General features: G+C 38.0%; 1 protein-coding gene across 2 annotated transcripts in view; it reads left to right on the top strand.

Annotated features, from left to right (window-relative positions):
- The window catches only part of LOC127812033 (proton pump-interactor 1-like), a 43379-nt gene extending 28617 nt beyond the window's left edge, over positions 1–14762 (top strand). The window contains exons 6-8 of one of the 2 annotated variants that reach the window (XM_052352296.1): positions 13325–13423; positions 13519–14074; positions 14167–14762. In XM_052352296.1, the coding sequence (XP_052208256.1) occupies positions 13325–13423; positions 13519–14074; positions 14167–14492 (981 nt within the window). In that variant the 3' untranslated portion in view covers positions 14493–14762. Of the gene's footprint in view, positions 1–13324; positions 13424–13518 lie in introns of both variants that reach the window. The other variant, XM_052352295.1, reaches the window with a different exon arrangement.
- Positions 14763–16365: the final 1603 nt, after the last annotated feature.

Genomic DNA, 16365 nt, shown 5'->3' with positions numbered 1-16365 from the left:
GGAGCAAGAGAGCAGGTACCTTTCTCTACTTTTTTTTCTGGAGATCCTAGAAAGTTCTTGAGTCTTTCAATCTCTGCACTGTTGAGCTCAAGGGGCTTTCCTCCATGCATTGAATCTCTCAGTTTAGACTATTGGCCACTGACTACCACATGCACTTGACTCCTTGATGGTTCTCCTTTGGGTGGCTTTCCATGGAGCTTCCAACACTTCTCTATGGTGTGCCTAGGTCTTTTACAAAAGGTATACCATAGAGACTCCCTATACACTGGTTTATTTTCATCCCTTATGTCTTAGTTTTGATAATGAGCTTTCAAAGACACTAGGGCAAAACTCTCACCAGGGATAGATTCTAGCATTACACCCCTTCTCCCTTCTTCTTCTCTTATTAAAGAGATTACCTCATTTAAGGAAGGCAAATCTTCCTTACCAAGAATCTGCACTTTGACTGTATCAAATTCTATGTTGAGACCAACCAAGAAATCATATATCTGCTCCTTTTCAACAAACCTCTTATGGAGTGCAGCATCCTCGCTACACTTCATCTTCAAGCACTGGTAGTGGTCCAGCTCCTGCCATAGAGTTTGCAACATATTTGCATACTCTATGATGGTCTTCAAGCCTTGTTTGGTTGCTGCCACCCTTACCCGTATTTCATAAATTTGAGCTACATCTTTAACCTTTGAATAAGTCAAGTTTATGGCCTCCCAAATATCCTTGGTTATGGTAAAAAACATGACAATGTCACTGATTTTTGGAACCATGAAATTCCAAAGCTAGAACATCATCAAGGAATCTTTCTCGTCCCATGCTGCAAATGCCAGGTCGTCCTCCTTTGGGCTTGTTCCTAACAAGTGGCTAAGCTTCCCCTTTCCTTTAAAAAAGGTTCGGATTAGCTGTGACCACTTTAGGTAATTCTTGCCGTTCAAACGGTAGGCTGCTTGGAGATTCTGTAATTCTCCTTTCGAGGCCCCATTTTGAGTTCTAGCAACCGAAACTTCTGAGGTATGGCTAGAGTCTGCTGTATCGAGTGTAGGATCTTAGATGGAGGACATTTTTAAACCAAGGTTTGGACATCAAAGAAAAGGTGGGGAAGACTGGTAAGGATAGGCTCCATATGTCCCAAGGAAGTTGTGGAAAAACAATCCTTGGGGCTCTGATACCATGTCAAGAATTAGGAAAAAATAATCCTTCCGTCTTATTTCTTACTCATGGGTAGAGCTTGATTTATACAAGACTCTTTACAAGATTAGGAAGTTACTGAAATTAGCTTAAGAAAGAATTCTAAATCTAGATTAGGAACTATACAATTTTAAGATGCAACCAAATTAGGAAACATATACTAATCTAGAAGATATAATTCTACTTTTTGAAAGTATATACAACCAATCAATTAACACTGATTGAAACCTTCCATCAATACTAGCCAACGTCTTTCCCAAGTTAGGAACCAAACCCTAGCTGCCGTCACCTATTACCAAGGGACCTAGTTGCCAATAGTTTTAGAAAGAATGGGTTTTGTGTTGAGGTTCAGAGAATGGATATTTTTTCCATCTCTAAGGTTAAGTTTCACATCTTGGTGAATGTCGAGCACAAAGGTTTCTTTGAGGCATCTAGAGGATTGCATCAAGGGGATCTACTCTGTCCATTTTTATCTCGGTCATGGAAGACCGTAGCCTGATAGTAAGGAGAGTTGAGTGCTTAGGATGGGCTAGAATCCTCAGTTGGAAGCGCAGTTGGGGTGGTGCAGGTTTTCACACTTCTAGTTCACTTATGATACCATCTTGTTCTGTGGCACCAATGTCATCCTATTGAGTTTATTAAGGTGCGTGTTGCTTTTCTTTAAGGCTGTTTTGGGGCTTAGCAACAAGAAGCTTATTACAATTTTGTGGGTTAATAATGTGGGAGAATTGACAAAAGATAGAAATACATGGAAGTCTAGAATTCATGTAGCCGACCCCACATAGTGGGATAAAGGCTAGATATGTTGTTGTTGTTGTAATAATGTGGGAGAATTGGAATACTTCTGGGATTGTAGCATTTGATATTTTCTGCCTGTCTATTTAGGGGTTCCAACAGATTTCAAGTTTAAATATAAGGTTGTTTGGGTTGGCATGACTAAGTATGAGAAAAAACTTGCTGCACAAAAGAGGAAATATCTTTCAAATTGGGTAGGCTAACCTTAATTAAGAGTACCTTGCTAGTAGCCTGAGTTAACTGTGTCCATCCTTGTAGCAGGTTTGATTACCAAAAGGCTCAAAAGAATCCAAAGAAGTTTCCTATGGGCTGGAATAGATGACAAATTTTAGTACCATTTAGTAAATTGGGGAAAAGTTGGTCAACCCCTAGAGGTGGTTGAATACCGATTAGGAACCTGGGCCTTTTCATTAAAGAGTTACCAGGAACATTGTTGTGGAGATTTGCTGCCAAATTCGACTACCTTGGAGGAGGGTGGTTGGGGGGGGGGGGGGGGGGGGGGGGGGGCGCGGGGCAGTTGGGGGGGGGGGGGGGGGGGGCAGTTGGCTCACAAGCAATACCAACTCTAATGCCATTGTTTGGAGGGGCATGTCCAAGAGTGGGATCCGTTTTCAGAAACATCACATCTAATTGGTTTCTGAATCTGCAGTGGAGTTTTGTAGTTGGTGCACCATAGACCTTTCAGTTACCTCGTGATACGGAGATGCTTCTGCAAAGGACCACCTCTCTTTCAGGCAGGGTTGGCCCTGTCATGGTGGTTTTTGCAAAACCTCCAAGATTCAAGATTGGGAACTTGGCTCTTGTGTCTGCCTTCTTTAGTTTGTTCACTGGCCATCCCATTTTTGGTTTGGAGTAAGAAAGCTGGGTGTGGCTGTGGCACCCATTGAAGAGAGGAACTTTTATTGTCAAGTCTTTCTGCTAAGCACTTGAGGCAGAGATAGTGACCAACTTTTGTTGCAAAGCCATTTGGAGGGGTAAAGTGCGGTAAAGTGCTTCGCAAAGTATATTTCTATGCTTGGACAGATTCTCACAGCTCTATCTCACCATGATAACTTGATGAAAAAAAAGGCAGGTTGTAGCATCGGGTGTTGCACGTGCAAAAAAAGTGAGAAAACAGTGGACCAGCTCCTATTACATTGTCCAGTCGCCCACCAGCTGTGGGTATTTAATCTTTCTTTATTTTTTATTAATTGGTCACTTCAAATCCATGGTGAAATGATTTTTGGTCTGGATGAAGGGTTGGTAAAAAAAAGTAGCTTGTACTTGACGAGCAACATGGTGCCTTTTTATGTTATGTACTGCATTTGGAGAGAAAGAAACAATAGAGCCTTTGAAGATCAGAATATCTCTTTACATCTTTTGAAGAGTTCGTTTTTTTTTTTCTTTCTGTGATCTGAAGAGAACTCATCTTTTTGTATTTTCTCTTTTGCTTCCTTTGTAGATGAGTCACCTCCTCAAGGCAATCTTTAGTTTTTACAACCCTTTATGTGTCAAAAAAAAAAAAGAAGAAGAAAATGCAGGCCCCCTGCACTGGTGTAATGCCTTAACAGGTTTCCCTTCATGATTTTTTTTTTCTTTTTTTTAGCGTGAGAAACTCGAGGGGTTCCTGATCAATATACAATGTCCCACCCTCTCTAAAACCCACAGCCTGCCACACCCTCGGCCTGAGCAAACAAATAAGTGAGTTGTGAGCCAAAGCCCCAGGCTTGGCCCCTCAAATAGAATAGATTATCGACAACCGCATAGAGACAAACTCGAACCCACAACCTTACGGTAACCCAAGCTCCCAAACATGTGCGATGGACCATTTGCGCTACCCTGAGGGGTTTCCCTTCACGCTTTTGTGTTTTCTTTCCTAGATTCACCAAAAATCAGTAGGGTGAAAGGATAGGACTTACCAGTATGCCAGCCACTTGAAATGACTGTTATCTAAGAAAATTTTTGGACTTAAACTTCAAGATTTTGGGGGTTTAGGAGACGTTTTTGATGCAATAAGAAGTCCGACCATAATTGTTACTATTACCACATGGCTGAGTCTTATTTCAACCAAAAACTGTCCCTATTTTTAAGTAATTTTATGCCTTTATTTATTGTTTTTCTGGTTTTTTCAACTAATAAGAAAGTTAGTTGATAAACCTGCAATGGATTGTTATTTTATGGAATTTCACTTTTTGTGCTCTTCTTCAATATATATATTTTTTTTCTTTTTACTTTTTGGAAAAAAGCATTTAGATAAGGACTGTTGTGAAGGCTAATAAAATGCCTACTTGTGGGGAGGCATCAACTTGAAAGCCTCACATTTAATAAGGTTAAGTGAAGGTTTTTGTCTTTTGTTCAGAATCCTATGCACTAACAATTGATACTAATGATCATCAGAATGCTATATATATTTTGGGGAGCAGGCAGTTTGTGTTAGGATACCTCTGCACACTTTCTTTAGAAAAATACCATTGGCACACTCATACACTCAACTGTGACAGAGAAGTTGATATTCCAATTCCCACTGGCCAAAAAAGCAGGGCATAGCTTTTGGAATGGACTGCGTGTCTTTAATCTCATATTACCATGGGATCACTACACTGATGCAAGAAAGAAGTACTTAACATCTCTTTCCCGTTGAGCAATAAACACGTGCAGATCTCTCTCTCTCTCTCTGCACATTAGACTTTATAAGAGTATACTTCATGCATTATCAACTTCATTGTATAGCTGTAAGTACTTCATGTCTGACATGCTACTACTGAAGACCTCATTTGTATAATTTTATTCACTTTAAATCATAATCATTGATCCATCCATAGATTTTGATTGGTTGACCATCATGGAAATGTTTGGCCAGTCTTGTGGGCTTATTGCCTATTTTGATTATTTTGTTGGGCATTACCCTATTGCTGTTTTCATCACACAAATGGAAGATAAAGTTAACTTTGAATAAAACTAGCTTCTTTACAATACTTAATGAAGCGAGGACTTCAGACTTCAAGGCTATGGGTTATTTACATTCAACTTTAAGGAACGGTTCATTCTTTCTGAAATAAGTCTTATTGCCAGTAATTTTCCCATAGGATTTTAAAAACATCCAACTGAAACAAAAATGATAAGTGAACTGATATTTAGAAGGAATGAATTATTATATATATAGTGAAACCACTAAAAGCAAGTGGAATTAGCATAATACAATGCCACCACCAAATCTTAATCTTATGAGGTGGGGTTGGTTAAATAGAGTATTAAACTCACCAATCATCCTCTATGGAAGACCATATCTTGTGTAAGACTATTATATTCCTTGCCATGCTAAAGAGTTTCCCACCTAGCCTTTTTTCAATCTTTCTTTGTATCTCTTCTATTTCAAACTTTGTCCACTCCATCCACTCTTCTCAAGGGTGGTTTCTTCTCACATATTCAAATCTCTAATTTTCCATAGGCACCAGTCCAATTTTTTCAGCAAAGACAACTAAAACCTACTTATATAGAGAGCTCATCAACAAAATGCAAAAATGTTTAGGAAAGAAAGAGAATTTCACCCCAAACCACAAAACAAGGAAAATGGGATTCCTTTAAGACACCCCCCCCCCCCCCCCCCCCCCACACACACACACAAACACAAAAAAGAATATCTACACCCCCAAAAGTCTTATATTTCTCATGCCAAACATGTCACTTACATATAAGGAATTGCACTTGTGCCTAGAAAAATAATTATAGAAATGCATCACCTGTTGTGCGTGGAAAATGGTAAAAAAATAGTGGGATTAAGGCTTTAATATATTGTTGTAGATGTTTAATGAAATAACACATGTACTCTATTATTTATCCAATTAATTGTAGAAGAACATATTTTTGAAACATGGTCATTAATTTTTGTTAATCAAGGAAAAATAACCCTTCATAGCGACGCGCTACACTGCCCACGTGTAGTGTCAAGTGAGCTAGGGCCGTTGCATCGGCACCCGAATGTAGTGACAAATGAGCAAGGGTCTTCGCATTTGCTTGGACGGATGCAAGTAAAGAAACTAGTCCAAAATCAAAACCAAAATAAAAAACAAAATCAAATTCAAAGTCAAAACAAAAATCAAAATCATAGATTAAGAATTGGATCATGGAACACAGGAACATTAACAAGCAAAGCTATGGAAGTGGTAGATGTGATGATTAGGAGAAAGATTAATATTATGTGCCTTCAAGAGACGAGATGGGTAGGGAAAAAAGCAAAAACTTTATCAGAAACTGGATATAAAATATGGTACACAGGAAATGATTGAGCGAAAAATGGAGTGGGGATTATTATGGATAAAAGCTTAGTAGATGAGGTAGTGGATGTAAAGAGAATAGGGGATAGGATTATTATGGTGAAGGTTGGTCTAGGAAGAATGACTATGAATATCTTTAGTACATATGCACCACAAGCGGGGTTAGGTGAGAAGATAAAAGCAAAATTCTGGGGGGACCTAGAGGGACTCATACAAATGATACCAAAATGAGAGAAAGTGATTATAGGAAGTGACTTAAATGGTCATATGGGTAGAGACGGAAACGGCTATAGAGAGGTACATGGAAGGTATGGATTCGGGGAAATTAATAAAGAGGGTAAGTATATTCTAGATTTTGCTATGGCATATGGGCTCATCATAACCAATAATAGCGGGACAAACACTTAATCACATATAAAAATGTCACATCAAGCACCCAAATAGATTATTTCCTCACGAGACAAGAGGATCGGTTATGTTGTAGGGATTGTAAGGTGATACCGGGGGAGTGTTTGATTACTCAACATAGACTTTTGGTATTTAACGTCCAAGTAAGAAATTGGAAGAGAAAAAAATCACATAAAACAAAATCCAAGAATTAAGTGGTGGGATTTAAAAATTAAGGGGTAGAAGAGAATGGAATGGAGAAGGACATGCAAACCAAATGTGGAGGGAAATGGCTACTGCCCTGAGAAGCACGTCAAAGGTAGTCCTTGGAGAGACAAATGGTAGAGCCCCAAACGTTAAAGAGTCTTGGTGGTGGAATGAAGAGGTACAATTGAAAATTAGAAATAAGAAAACTTGCTATAAGGCTATATATCAGTGCAGTGATAAAAAAAACCTAAAAAATTATAAATAAGCGAAAAAGACAGCAAAAATAGCTGTTAGTGAAGCAAAGTCAAAAGCATATGAGAATCTATATAAATGAGTTGATACAAAAGATGGAGAAAGAGATATATATAAATTAGCTATAGAAAGAAAAACAAGGGATCTAAACTAAGTGAAATGCATAAAAGATGAAAACTAAAATATATTAGTGAATGAGGGAGTGATTAAGGAGAGATAGAAGCAGTATTTCATAAAATTATTCAATGATGGTGGGGACACAAGAGTTAGGTTGGGATATCTTAATAACTTTGAAGGGAACGTAAGCTATACATTTTATCGACACATAAGTTCAAAAGAAATAAGACAAGCATTAAAAAAGATGAAAAATCATAAGGCGGTGAGACCAAATAATATACCAATAGAAGCATGGAAATGCATTGGAGAAGATGGCATCTTCTGGCTAACGAAATTACTTAACGCAATCCTTAAATAAAAAAAGATGCCAAATGAGTGGAGGAAAAGTACTTTGGTTCTTATATACAAGAACAAAGGAGATGTTCAAAACTGTGAAAATTACAAAGGAGTTAATGAGCCATACCATGAAACTCTGGGAGAGAGTAATAGAGCAGAGGCTTAGAAAAGAAACAGACGTCTCGAAAAATCAGTTTGGTTTCATGCCTGGTAGATTAACAATGGAATCTATATACCTACTGAGGCACTTAATGGAAAGGTATCGAGATCATCAGAAGGACTTGCATATTGTGTTTATAGATCTAGAAAAGGCCTATGACATGGTCCCTATTGAAGTATTATGGAGGGTTTTAGAGAAGAAATGAGTCTGAATAGTCGATATAAAAGCCCTTAAGAACAGAGACAAGGGTCAGGACATGCGGAGAGGATACTGAACCGTTTAAAATTACAATGGGACTGCATCAAGGTTCTGCACTAAGTCCATACTTATTTGTTTTAGTAATTGATGAACTCACTAAACATATTTAGACAGAGGTGCCATGGTACATGCTATTTGCAAATGACATAGTGTTGGTGGATGAAACAAAAGAGGGAGTGAACACTAAACTTGAGTTGTGGAGAAACAATTTAGAATCTAAGGGATTTAATTAAGTAGAAGGAAAACGGAATATATGGAATGTAAATTTAGTAAGAATGCAAGAATGAATGATGTTATAATAAAATTGAAATACCAAATCATACAAAGAAAAAATCATTTTCGATATTTGGTATCAGTGATTCAAAAAGATGGAGAAATTCACGAGGATGTGAAGCATAGAATTAAGGCAGGTTGGCTAAAATAGAGAAATGCATCGGGGTGTTATGTGATGGTAAAATCCCATTAAAACTGAAAGAAAAATTCTATAGGACAGTTATAAGACCAGTTTTGTTGTATGGCTCAGAATGCTGAGCAGTCAAATACCAGCATGAACAAAAGACGAGCATAGCGGAGATGAGGATGCTAAGATGGATGTGTGGCCATACAAAAAAAGATAAAATTAGAAATGAGGTTATTCGTAATAAGGTAAGAATAGTGGCAATCAAGGAGGAGATGAGAGATACGAGACTAAGATGGTTTAGTCATGTGAGAAGAAGAGCAAGAGACGCTTCTGTGAGAAGAGTTGATGAAATGGAACAATTAGTCAAGAAAAGAGGTAGAGGCAGACCCAATAAGACTTTGGGAGAGACATTAAAGTTTGATATAGTGTATGGGCCTAAATGAAGATATGACAAAAGACAGAAATACATGGAAGTCTAGAATTCATGTAGCCGACCCCACATAGTGGGATAAAGGTTGGATATGTTGTTGTTGTTGTTATTAGGGCTTTATCACAAAGGTAACCTTAGGTGAAGTTTCAAAACCTCCTCAAACATTTTTCAAGGAAAGAGAACTCTTACTTTGTCACACAAGGCTTTGTGGAACAAGCAAACCTGACAAATGACAAACCCATCTATCCTATCTCTTCCCCATACTTAAATGAGCATGAATCATATCAAGATAAGCTCATAAGGGCCAAATTGTGGAGATTGTGCCTGAATTACGGTGACCAAATAATGTTACCAAGGAGGAAAACACTTAATCACAACATTTTCCTTTCTCTACTGATCTAGAAAAGGGTGAGAAATGAATCACACAACAATCTATGACCACACCAATTTTGAAGCCAAAATTTACCTGTAGCCCCATTCTCTGCCTTAGAACAAAACGACTTGAAAGATCACCCAGATTTTCATAATCCTCTTCGTAACCCTAGGACATAACAAGGCTGATAGACCAACCCTCCACTAGAATGTCATGACCCCTAGAATTAGGAATTTATTTTTCATTTCCCTTGTTATATCTTTATTTAATTTTTATTTACAATTATGTTCTAGGAATAGGTAAGTAATAGATATGGAGTAGTGGGGAGGTAGTAAAAGTGATTTAAGAGTTGCCATCGGTAGTGGAAGAGTGGTGGTAACTGCGTTGTAGAATCTGTGGATGGCTTATATATAAAGCTAAACCCACATTGCTGAGGCATTATGAATGAATTGTTAAGAAGATTATAGAAGTCTCTATGTTCTTCCTCAATTCTATATATTTCCTCTCTCATTTCTCTCGATTTTTCCCTACTTTTTACCAGATTTCCCCCCTCATTTCTATCTGTTCTCCCACATTTCTGTCAGTTTTCTCCCTCTATTCCAATTCTATCTTCAAAGGAAACATCAAGTTAGGGCTAGGGTCCTAACATTTGGTATTAGAGCAGCAATTCTCAGCCTCAAATCTAGCTTTTTGGATTTTTCTCCATGGCCGAAGGTTACCAGATGATTGGAGCTTCTATGGATAGATTTGAAAGGAAATTGGACGAACTCATGATCTTGATGGCGAAAAGGTATCGGGTTAGTCTTCCAACGGAATTACTTTCTTTGGAGTAACTCAATTCTAGTATTCAACAAAATAGTCTGGTTCTTGTGACGATGAACCATTCCTGCTAAGAAATGACTTGATTCCTAGCACTCCACAAGTCAACTTGTAGGAGGACTTTTTGTCAGAGGAGGAGGAGGAACAAATTTTGGAAGACAATGAGTGTCCATGGGAATGAGATGAACAACGAGCCAAAGCTATACAAGGGTTCAGGGTATGTGCGGGCTGCAACACTAAAATAGGCTATGAAAGCTTGAACTGCTAGGGTGCAGTTTGGCATCTAGAATGTTTCTGATGTTATGCCTGCAATCAACCAATTTGTGATGAGGAGTTTTCTATGCTTGGGACTGATCCTTATCATGAGTCTTGCTACAAGGAGCTTTATCACCCAAAATGTGATGTCTGCAAGCATTCCTTGCCGACAAATGCAGCTGGGTTAATTGAATATGTAGAGTATCCTATTTGGGTCCAGAAGTGCTGCCCTTTTCATGAATTTGATGGGACTCCTTGTTGTTGCAACTGTGAGTGAATGGAACCTAGGGAAACAATATTTGTTGCCCTAGAAGATGGTTGGAAGTTCTGCCTAGAGTGTACCAACTTGGCCACAATGGAAACTCATGAAAGTCAGCCCCTTTATTTTGATATGCAAGAAATTTATGAAGAAATTGAAGTAGGTGAAGGGATTGGAAGAAAAAGATGCTTCGGGGATTGGATGATGGAGTAGCTAGTTACCATGATTTCATGGGGACAAGAAATCTTTTAAGGGTGAGGGAATGTCACGACTACTAGAATTAGGAAGTTATTTTTTATCTTAGTTGTTATATCTTTATTTAATTGTTATTTGCAGTTATATTCTAAGAACAGTTAAGTAACGGATATGGAATAGTGGGGAAGTGGTGGAAGTGATTTAAGAGCAGTTACTAGGAGTGGTATAGTGGTAACTATCTTGTAGAATCTGTGGATAGCTGATATATAAATCTAAACCCACATTGTTGAGGCATTATATATGAATTATCAAGAAGATTATTAATGTCTCTCTATTCTCCCTCAATTCTATCTATTTCCTCTCCCATTTCTCTCGACTTCTCCCTAATTTATGTTCGATTTCCCTCCCTCATTTATGTTTGTTCTCCCTATTGTTTTGTCTGTTCTCCTGAATTTCTGTCAATTTTCTCCCTCCATTCTAATTCTATCTTAAAAGGAAACATCAAGTTAGGGCTAGGGTCCTGACAAACCTATACTACACAAAATAACCTCCTTCCAAAAACAATTTCTAACAGTCACAAACCTCTATAACCATTTTCCTAAGAGGGCTTTGTAGAACAACCTTGACTTTCTAATTCCTATACCACCACCTACGATGAAGGACCAAGAGGAGAAGAAAGAAAGGAAGAACATGAAAGGAGAAGAAAGTGCCAAAGAAACCAAAATCTTTGTATCCAAAGCAATAATACACATCTAAATAATCCTAACACTTGTGAGGTGTTTAATACTCTCATAACCCTACCAAATTAAGAATCCAAATAGATTTAGTAAACAAAAGCTTTTATGCTTAACATTTGTAATTCTCTAAAGTTCCGAAATAAATGAAAACCCTTGGGAAGACACACCTTGTTCCAACTCACACCAAAGGGTACTAGAATTTATTATTGAGTTGAGGCCATCGTGAACGAACTCTCTCTGCAATTTTTCCAATCTATTCACCACAGGAGTGGGGATCTGAAAAGGGACATAATTGTGATACAAGAATAGTGCTTTTAATACAGGTAACCCTCCAATTTTATTGAAATAAATTTTCCATGATACTAGGACACACGTTTGGAATCGCCCATCTTAGAGCTCTTTGGCTTTGTTAAGTAGATAAAAGTAGGAGACCAACATACATGGTTGGTAAGGACCTACCTTGTGCCCGAGGACCTCAGGTAAACTGTGAAGGGATAATTTTTGCTCATGCACATTTAATCCTAAATCATACACTTGCTCAAACATGTAAGGATACTCTTAAAAAACCTCAAAACCCTAACATCAAGCTCACAAAAGGTTAATGATATGGTAAGGACACCCTAGTGATGGAATGTGCTTTATTTCAAGGTTTGAAAACACTAATCTAATCTATACTCAGCCTTAAATAAGCAAGATAAACAAGAAGGAAGGGAGGGGTCTCATGTCTTAAACCTCTAAAAGTATTAAAAAAGGAAAAAGAATACTAACTTCCAGGGACACCTTTGACAAGCACAGAGAATCTAACAAAGGAAACACGACTTAGATCCATGACCTACACTGATTGCAAACCATTCCCTCCATAATATAAAGTAAGGATTAATAACATGGTCATAAAGCCTTTCAATATCCAACTTGTAAATTGCACTCGCAATATTATGCATCTTGCGGGAGTCCAATGCTTGTTAGATATCAATGTAGAGACAAGAATTTTGGCCACCTAGCAGAAATACATTTTGGAGTTCAAAGACCGAATTACCAATCTTAATTCCTAGATAAAAACTTAGCAGAATTTTGTAAATGCTCCTAACTAAGATAATCAGATGAAAATCCTTGTTCCCTCCCTTCTATAAGAGTAATGAAGATTTTCCCCTTAATTGAAGAGGCTTTTAATCTCAAAACCCTCTCAAAATGCCTACTAAGAGTATTGTTCATTAGTACCCCATATAAATCCAGAAATGGCTACCAAGGAGTTGTACACCAAAGAATTTCAGATAATAGGAAACAGAATTGATGTCTGATGCCTCTGTTATGTTCCAGCACCAACAATAAATTCTCTTTGATATACCAAATGATTTATGATCAATTTGAATGCATTTCCAACATCCTTTCATTCAGAGAGAGGTCACTTGCGCAGTTTAGCTATTTCAATTAACAGATGTTTTTCTAGTTCTGGAAGGAATAATTCAATTAACATTTGATTTGTAAATATTTATTAGTCCCGTGGGTTGCCTACTTGTTTAGAGACAATAAATTTCAAGATTATAACCGTAGTATACAGTAGTGGAAATAAATTTTGAAAGAGAAGTTTCAATTATTGAATCACTGTGCACCATCATCTCTGATACGAAAACCAATTCTTTTGTGATTTTTATCAGATTCCATAACAACTGGCATTTAGCATTGTGTTGCTTAAGACCATGAACTTGTAAAGCAGAAGGTTCATTTGGTTGACTATTGTCAGTCCTGTGACTCCTGTCATAATTTGAATCTATTCGGTGGTTTCCCAGTTTATTCTATTCCATCTCTGCACTTCACAATTTAAGATTCAAGTTTGCTTCTTCACGAGATCATTATCCAAAACCTTGAATTAGTTCTGATCTTTTATTTACTGTGTTGCTTCTTTTTTTCTCAGAATTCTTGCTATTATCAAAATCGTGCACTCTTGAACCGGGTCAGAGAACTTGCCACAAAGAAGGATATTGAAGCCCTTGAAGAAATCAGAAATGTGGAGGTTAGTTGGAACCTAGCTGTCCTCGGGAATTTATAAGATTGCCATTCTGTTGTTTTAGTAACCTATTTACTTATCCTCTTATCTTATATTGATAGGTTGAGAAATTTCTGTCCCTTTGGAACAGTAACAAGGCTTTTAGACATGATTATGAGCAAAGAATTTTGCCATCATTGGACATTCGGCAGTTGAGCAGGGATGGACGGATGAGGAACCCGGATGAGAAGCCATTGGTATTACCAGAGCCAACAACTTTCTCTGAAACTGGGACTGTCACAAAAATCAATGTAAAGCAACCGAAAGAAAATTCTATTTCTTCTCTAAAACATGATACTGCACTTGCCGATAAGGTCCAGAAAGAAACAAAAAGTAAACCCCAGAAAGAAGCAAAGAATAATCCAACAGATTCGGGAACCATTTTGGAGCCTGCTGACTCGGAAGGCAAAGGGAGAACCTCGGAGTCTGAAAAAACCCAGAAAGATTTGAACTCTAATCAGAATAAAGTGGATGAAGCAAAGCTGAAGGAGATGAAAAGAGAAGAGCAGATTGCAAAAGCGAAGCAGGCCTTGGAGAGGAAGAAGAGATTGGCAGAGAAAGCGGCTGCAAAAGCAGCGATCAAAGCTCAGAAGGAGGCTGAAAAGAAAATGAAGGAAATTATTCTCGAGTATCTTCATATTTCATATTTTGTAGGGGTTGGAAAATGTTCAACTAATGGATAGGATTTGTTTTCAATCCACAGGAACGTGAGAAGAAGACGGCAAAGAAGAAGGCTGCAGCTTCTGCAGCCGCTTCTGAAGACGTGGAACAACCAACTGAAGCAGAAGCGGAGGCTAACGAACCAGAAAAGGAGGGTGATGAAGATGTTGAAGCCCCAGTTCCATCAAAAAATAAGGATCGGAAAGAGAATGGAATCAGGTACAGGAATCGAACAAAAGCCCCCGATTCAGTTGCCAAACTTATACTCAAGCGGAAAAAAACAACTAACTACTGGACATGGGCTGCTCCTGCTGGTCTGTCTCTACTTCTGATGCTCTTAGTGATCGGATACAAGCATTTTTCCTCAAGTAATTAAGAAGAAGAAGTACAACAACTAAGCCAGCGCGTTTATTCGTTTGTTCTATTTATTTTTTTCATTCTCTCAAAAAATCATATTGTTGGTAGAAACAGGCAGTCCTAGATACTTGCATTACATTTTGCTTTTGCTCCGGCGTCCGGTGGTTTAGCTTCAAACTCGAACTTTTTCCTGAGTGAATTGAAGGCTTGAGAACCTTTGTCTCTACAAGATGTTCTTTTGGTAATTTTAGACAAACTACACAAATAAATGTTTTGATGTTTGCTTGAATACTCAGCACCAAATCATAATTGATAAATCATGCTCCTCTTACCTATTCTTATTCTGATTTTCTTAAGTTATGCAAATTTTGACTTTTTTCACTGCAAGAAACGGGTCCTTTCCAGCATTTTCAATAAACGTCGGTCGGTGATTCGAGATGGAAAACGTCGGGAACCCATCGATTTTGTGAGTATAATACCTTTTCAGATGTGAATTCAGTACCAGTGTCATCGACTGGAGGGTGGGTTTTCTTGCGGATGGGAGCCGAGATTATGTTGTCATGATTCAAGACATAGGCATCAAATCTCTTGGGAATTCTTCTTTCCCTTGATCGATGCTTGATTCTTCAACCATTTCTTTACAGATTTCATGCCCTACAATATCTTCAGGTTCATTGCTTTCCAAAACCATCTCCTAATCAGAATCTTCCTCAATTCCTATCTAAATTCCATTCTCATTGCCATTCAAATCATCGTTAATGGGTTGATCCTACATTCTTTGTTCCATTGGCACAGCTGTTCTAATATTCGGCTCTCTCCTCTGTCATCCATGCTTTTGTTCTTGAAATGGAAAGATGTCTTCATAGAATAGCACGTCCCTGGATTCATATATTCTCCTACTTTCCATTTTTAACACCATATACCCTCTCTTTCCCATGCTATGCCTCAAGAAAAGCGCACCTTCTAGGCCTAGCAAAACTTGTCCAAGGGTTTAGGTTTGGTGAAGACATGACATAGGGATCCAAAAATGTGTAAAAGCCCATAGTTAGGTATAGCCAATAGGTTTTTCTTTGAACATGACCTTTAGGGGGACTTTCCGTTTAACCTAGGGATTGGGAGCAAATTAATAAGATAGGCTACTATTAAGATGCATTCACTCTAATATCTTAGAGGTAAATTGGACTAGAACCTAACTGCACGCGCTATTTCAAGAAGGTAATTGTGTTTTCTCTCTACTATGTTATTTTGCTGCAATGTTGTTGTAACATCTTGCCTCGTCAGACGTGCTACTATAAGAGAATTCTTGAGAAAAATTTTTTTTTCCTGATTATCACTCGTGGTGCAGCAAAAACAACCTTCAACATGCCTGACACATACTACGGTCCAACAAACAATCTCACATGCTTACACAGGCCAACACCCACGGTGGTTTCAAGAATAATCTTCACATGCAGATAAAATCTCGAAAACCCCAATCTTGCTCATTTAGCTAATAAGATCCATAGTCTCAAACTAAACGAGTCATAACATACGCAACGAAAAATAATATCATAACATCAATTACCGTGGCCTACCACGAGGTTCATACATAGCAAGATACGTATTACAATGCTACAAAATGATAATAACGCTATCATGCGCCCATCCACACATATATCAAAATAAATACTAATGACCCAAAACGATACATCAGCTATCACACCAAACTCTATTGGCCCTCAATCGGCCACGTTCCTACCCTTGCAGCAGTCCCTGGCTGGAACGTTGAATGTTCAGGGGTATAACTTAGATTAGATGATAAAATATCTAAGTGATGGCATGATACAATTTACTGAATGCATAAACATGACATATATAAACAAATACCACATGCAACACGTCTAACCTGGGAA

Source organism: Diospyros lotus, chromosome 10, assembly GCF_014633365.1.
Source record: "Diospyros lotus cultivar Yz01 chromosome 10, ASM1463336v1, whole genome shotgun sequence".
Taxonomy (NCBI): Eukaryota; Viridiplantae; Streptophyta; class Magnoliopsida; order Ericales; family Ebenaceae; genus Diospyros; species Diospyros lotus.
The sequence above is the reverse complement of the archived record's forward strand: the minus strand, read 5'-3'. Positions and strand labels throughout refer to the sequence as shown.